This window comes from Vombatus ursinus, unplaced genomic scaffold (assembly GCF_900497805.2).
Source record: "Vombatus ursinus unplaced genomic scaffold, bare-nosed wombat genome assembly UNPS02014804.1, whole genome shotgun sequence".
Classification (NCBI taxonomy): Eukaryota; Metazoa; Chordata; class Mammalia; order Diprotodontia; family Vombatidae; genus Vombatus; species Vombatus ursinus.
This window is the reverse complement of record NW_020954582.1, coordinates 11,760,898-11,766,897: the sequence shown is the minus strand read 5'-3', so window position 1 is coordinate 11,766,897 and position 6,000 is coordinate 11,760,898. Positions and strand designations below refer to the sequence as shown.

At 58.6% G+C, this 6,000-nt stretch overlaps 1 protein-coding gene across 2 annotated transcripts in view; it reads left to right on the top strand.

Moving 5' to 3' along the window:
• Positions 1–427: 427 nt before the first annotated feature.
• MIER1 (MIER1 transcriptional regulator) overlaps positions 428–6,000 on the top strand; it is a 62,282-nt gene continuing 56,709 nt past the window's right edge. Inside the window, exons 1-2 of one of the 2 annotated variants that reach the window (XM_027874024.1) lie at positions 428–470; positions 555–655. In XM_027874024.1, the coding sequence (XP_027729825.1) occupies positions 650–655 (6 nt within the window). In that variant the 5' untranslated portion in view covers positions 428–470; positions 555–649. Of the gene's footprint in view, positions 471–554; positions 656–3,262; positions 3,325–6,000 lie in introns of those variants that run through there. The other variant, XM_027874023.1, reaches the window with a different exon arrangement.

The window sequence follows — 6,000 nt, the reverse complement described above, 5'->3', positions numbered from 1 at the left end:
CCCCCCCCCCCCCCCCCCCCCCCCCCCCCCCCGCGCAGCTGCGCGCGCGCCTCGGGCTGCTTTGGGCCTCTAGCGCCTCGAGCCAGTTCGGGTGGGGCCGCGCGCCCCCGCCCCGCCCCGCCCGTCGGCGGCGCCGCGCAGTCCGCGCCCCCGCCCTGCCCCGCCCACTCCGGCGCCGAGCGATTCGGTCCCGCCCCTTTCCTGGCGCGAGGAGCGCGACGGGGTGGGGGGGCGCCCCGGGGTGAGGAGGGGAAGGGGAGGGGAAAGGGGCTCAGGGAGGGTGCTGGCCGGAAGCTTGCGGGGCCGCGGAAGGGAAGAGGAAGGAAGGAGGGAGGGAGGGGAGCCGTAAGAGCGGGGAGGAGGAGGGGGAGGGGCGGGGAGCCGCGGGAGCGGAGCTCTGGAGGGGCCGTGCGGCCAAGCCCGGGGCTACCCCCGCGTCCCGGGAGGCGCCCGGCGCGCAGGCCCAGCCTGTAAGTGGCGGGGAGGGCCGGGGCCCCGGGGGGGGGGGGCGCAGTCTCGGGCCCCCCCCCTCACCCCCTCTCCTCTCCCCGCAGATGGTGTGGTGGCCCGCTTCTCCCAGTGCCTGGCTGAATTTCGGGCGTGGTTAAGAACCAACTGGCTGCGGTTCAACCCCGACAAGCCGGAAGTGATGCTGGTAGGCCGCGGGGGGGGGGGGGGGGGGGCGCCGGGGGGGGGGCAGCGGGTCCCTCGATTAGCGCGGACGTCCCGCCTGTGCCTTGCATTGTGTGAGTGCGGCCGGGGCCCGCGCGATGATCCCGCGGGAACCCGGTGACCCCCGGGGGTGGGCAGTTCAGGGGGTGCATTGGTAAATGGTGCGCGAGAAACGAGGGTGCAGACGGGCAGGAGGCAGCCCAACAGGGGTGCCCCGCGATCCTCCCGACCCAGCCCCCGGGTGGGAGTGGTGCCCGGCCTCTCCCGGAGGCGGCCGCAGACGTGCGTCGGCGCCCCCCCAAGAGGTGGGGGGTGGGATGCCGGACGGCCCCCCCAGCCCCACGTGGAGCTGCGGGGGCTCGGGGTGGAGACGGCCGGCGTCTTCGTGGGGCTTTTCCCGGTCGGCCTGTCCAGATAGGCATCCGCAGAATGCGAATGTGAACTATCGTTAACGTGCCCCCGGCCAAGGGAGGGCCCTCTTGATTTTCGTGGGCGCTCGTCTAGAGCCTAAATGACCGTGCCAGTGTCACAGCCAGATCTTGGTGACTGGGAGGCCAGTTCTTGGGGCTCGACGCTAGAGGGCCACCCGAAGGAGATTAAACAAAATGAATAAAAACGCACTCCAGCATAGGTAATGTTAATCTGTGGTTTTCTAAGCCGGTTTGTGGCAGCTTGACATCTGCTGTGCATCAGCACCGTCCTCCATTTTTATAAAATCCAGATATTTTTAGCCATTTGCCATGGAGAGTGTCATTTCTAAGTGGAAATCTACAGACGATACAATTTAAAGCTCATTCATTTTGGAGGGAAATTAGATATGCTGAAGGCCGGCTAAAATGAGACTGGGGTTTCAGATACATTTCAGTTGGGTAGCTGCACAGTCTGAACCTGATTTGTAACGAATGATTTGGCCCAAAGAGACACCGATGTCATCTTCATCGTAACAGTGATATGTTTCCTCGGGCCTTGGGAGAAGTAACTTGTTCAATGGAAAACCAGTTGAGAGTATTCACCAAAATTACTCAAATACCTGCTGTGTATTGTTGTAGCTGTTGGGCATATTTAGATATTTGCTCCTAATTTTTTTGCAATAGGAAGAAGGATCTAACATCTCAAGTGAGAAGAGTTTGCTAAACTGTGTTGGTTTCTTTTTGGTTGAGTTTTAAGTTTGCCGTTTAATTTGGGTCAAGGTGTCATTTTTACATCATCTCCTCAGTTTTGCTGTTTTTAATGAAAGTTACTAGCAAAGGGCATTTTAACTGCAGACGTAGACCTCCGAAAAGGTCCTCTTGCACCCTCGTCTACAGATTTTCCAGTGATTCCAAGGATTAGTGCTAAAAATTTAACATACTTTCTAAATCTGTACTAAATAAGTATTTGAAATTGTGGGCAGTGATTCTTGTGGAATCTTAGTCACAAAACCCTTTCTTTTTTTCGTTTTGCACATTTTACCCCAGTCAGCATTCTCTGGCAACTGTATCTCAAGCATCCTTTTGATAAATCTGGAAAGTGTAACATCATATCGACTATTGCTGACGTTTGCATTTGCCGCGCGTCCGCAGCTGCTGCGGTATCGCCGGTCCCCGTCGTTGTCAGGCCCCCCCCCCGGCCTCCATTTTGTCCTTATCCGATGTGGCCGTGGCCGCAGTGGCCTCCGCCTTGTGCGCATGGCCACCCTCTTTCCACGTATCCGCGTAGCCGGTGTCGGTCGGCCTTGGTTCTCTTCGGTAAAGATGTCACTTGGTTGTCGTTTTTTTTCATTTGGATCAAAATGCGCTTCAAACCAAATGGGGCACGTCGTAAGCCCTTCGCTCTCCCTGCAGCTCGAGGGGGGGGGGCCGCGGTGGGGGGGGCGGGGGGGGGGCGCTGTGATGGGCCCTAGTGAATGAGCTCACCGCTGGACCGACTCTGGGGGGCGAGGGGATGTGGCCGTTTAGAGGCAGAGGCCGTCCAGAAATGGCATGATTGAATTCAGGCTATTCAGGGGAACGCGCGGGAGTGCTGCCCCTTGGGTGCGATGGTGGTGTGGGGGGAGGGGCGAGATTGCCCTATTGACCCATGGATCGAGGGCTGAAATGAAGACATCGGCCCCAAACTCAGGCCCGGAGATCCGGAGAGCCCTGGCCGCCGTCTGGGCCCCGTGCACCGAGCTTCGGGTCCTCCCCGGGCCTGGGGGGAGGGGTCTGGGGGCCAGGCGGGGAGACCCGGTCGGCGTCCCATTTACGTGCGCCCCCTCCGCGGACTCTCGCGCTGGCGCCCCCTGGGCCTGGGCTCGTCGGGGCTGGAGCCGCCCGGGCCCCGCGCGCTCCCGCGCCCCGCCTCTCCCCCTCCCCGCCGCGGCGCGCTCTCGCGCCCATCCCGCGAGGGGAGGGGTAGCGGCCGGGACGCGCGCCAGGGCGGGAGGGGGGAGTCGGCTCGTGCGCGCGCTCGCGGGCCCGCGGCAGCAGCCTGGGCAGCCCGGGCGGCAGCGACAGCAGCAGCAGCAGCAGCAGCGTCGTCGCAGCGCGAGCCGCCGCCTGGCTGGGCCGGCCCCCCGAGCCCCGGGCCGGCTCACATCCGGGTTCCGGCCCCAGCCCCCCCCCCCCCGCCCCGCGCCGCCCCCGCCCCGCCGCCGCGGAGATGTGACCCGTCAGTGCGGCCAACATGGCGGAGGTAAGGGAGCGGGCGCCCCCGCTCGGAGCCCCCCCCTCGGCCCGGGACCCCGGGGGGGAGGGGGGAGCCCGGCCCGGGCCCCGCCGCCGCCGCCGCCCACCTGTTGCCCCGCTCCGGCCTCCCCGGAACTTAGTTGGGACGGGCGGCCGGACGGCCGGAGGGCGGGGGCCCGGCCGGGGAAAGTTGCCCCGGGGGCCGGGGCGGGGGCTGGGGGCGGAAGCGGCTGGGCCGCACCGCGGGGTGCTCTGCGGCCCTCGAGGACCCCCGGCTCTTCTTCCTGCGGGCTGTGTCAGCGGTCTCCGGGCCTCGGACCCAGGCCCTTCCCTCGGGGCCCCGGCCCGGGCTGTCCGGAGAGCGGGGAGGGCCGGGCGGGACCAAAGTTTGAGGGGAGAAGGCGGGGGCCCCCGGGGTGCCGGGGGGGGGGGGCTCGGCGAACAGAGCATTGAAGGCTGGCTCAGCGCTGGCCGCAGGCGTGACAGCGGCTCCCCGAGCGCGGGCCGACGGTGCTGGGGGGCCCGGGCCGGGCGCACGAAGTTTGGGCACTTTTGGGGGGCGTTGGTTCGTGGCCAGGGCGTTCTCCCGGGGATGGGCCCATTTCACGGAAGCGCAGGCTTGGAGGTGGAGGGTCCCCAGAGGTCGCCAGTGACCCAAGTAGCCGGCCCCTCGCTGCCCTGGGCGGCTGGCGGGAGAGTGGGGCCTCCCGGTGCCTTTATGTGAGGCTTTTCCTATTTCATATCCTGCAGATACCTGTCGATGGTCTTACTGACGGGGCTGTTGGGAAAAAACCCTTGTTCTGTGTCCTACATAAAATCTAGAACAGATGAGACAGTTGAAAAGGAAAGACAAAGTTCATACTCCACTTTTTATTGGTTAATGGCGTTCATTTCTCAGCAATTGGAGCGATTTCAGAAAATGCTGGACAGCCTAAAATAGAGTTTCAGGTACTTGGAGGAAAATTTTGGCTGTACAAGTTCATTGTGTCTGTTTTTGTTAAGCACCCTTCTCAAGTGCTAAGTCATTTCACTTCTTCCTTCGGATCTCAGTATGGGGTGCCTTGTGGAGTCAGTCACCCAGGTGCCAAATGGCTGAAGTCTTTGGAGTTAAGACCCAGATCCTTGAGGGAGCTAGGACAAAGGATCGAGTAATAATGAATTCTAAACAACATTATGCATTTGTTTGCTATTTGGAGAAGGAGAAGATTGAGGAAGAGCCAGTTTCTAGATCAGGGGTTCTTAAGTTGGGGTCTAGAACCTTTTTTTTTTTTAACATTCTGATTAACTTTCAGGATGATTGATTTTATGATCTTATTTTGTGTTTTGTGATAGTGTTTTGCTTAGGCGTTTAAAAACATTATAAGAATGAGAGGCTTCACCAGAGTGCCAAAGGGGTCTGTGATGCAAAAAAAAGAGAAAAATGTAAATTTGAGCTTCCTCTCCCGAAAAAGTATTGGTGTCAAGAGTTGTAACTGGGACCTTTTTTTTTTTTTCAAAAGCAATATTTTTGATCACAAATGTTTTTTTTAAGTTGTAAAGTCAGTGCAAATCTGAATTTTACATCTCAGTCAATTTAGTTCATATGTAGAATTAAGTTCAGTAGTTGTCACAAAGATTAGGTGACAGTAGCTTTGGTGCTGGAACCCAAAGTGTTGGGCTTTCCAGTCTGTAGAAATCCTTCGCAGTGCCTAGTAAAGAACAGGGCACCACCAAGTCTGGGTATTGGTATCTGACCAGTGACCACTGAAGGTGAGGTGGAGAGGTTCAAGAGCCAGAAATGGGCCCATCTCTAAGTGCATGAGAATGATTGTGATAGCGAGGATCTCACAAATTCCCTGGAGATGGGCTTTCTTTTGGACCCTACCTGAAACGGGAAGGGAAGGGCCAGTAAGGCTTAGATCCAGGTGGAGGAGGAGGAATGGAATGCTAGGCCTAGTGAATAAATGCAGAGACTAGGGGTGTGACCCTGGGCTTCAGCTCTCTGGGCCCCGAGTCAGAAGTGTCAAACATGCAGCTGGTTCAGCCTGAACCAGATTATTTAACAACCCCCACCCCCCCCCCAAAATACTATAGAACAGAGATAACATCACTATGTGGTTTTCTAAGTCAGTAATGCCTTCACAGGGACCCTTTTGTACAGCTTAGAGGCCTCCTGTCTGTTTGAGTTTGAAGCTCCTGCTCTGGCATTTCTGCAAGGCTGACTTTTGGGAGAGGGAGTTAGTTCCCTCATCCCCCTGCTTTGGTGTGAAGACTTGAGGCAGGGAGCCTCCTTAGGAGGCTGTTGCCATAGTCCAGGCAAGAAATAATGAGGGCCTAAAGTATGGCTGTGGCCGGGCAAGGGGAGAGAAGGGTAAGGATGGGAGAGCTGGTGGGGAGATCGACTTAACAACACTTAGAAATTGACTCCATGGGGAGTCGCAGTCTCCGGTATCTGGAGGAATGGGAGGGGAAATGGAGCTCTTGCATTAGTTCTCATGTGAAGTTGTGGTTAGAGCCTCGGTTAGGCTGCTGGTAATGAGACTGAATGAGATCCTAACTATTTCAGTGAATGGGAGTGAGAGGAGCCCAGGCTCATTCCAGGGTTTTTAGCATGACTTTAGTCAGAAATACGGATGTTTGCAAAGTGGGTAGACCACTGAGTGCCTCTGGTGGTTTGGGCTTTTGTTCTTATTTTGTATTTATC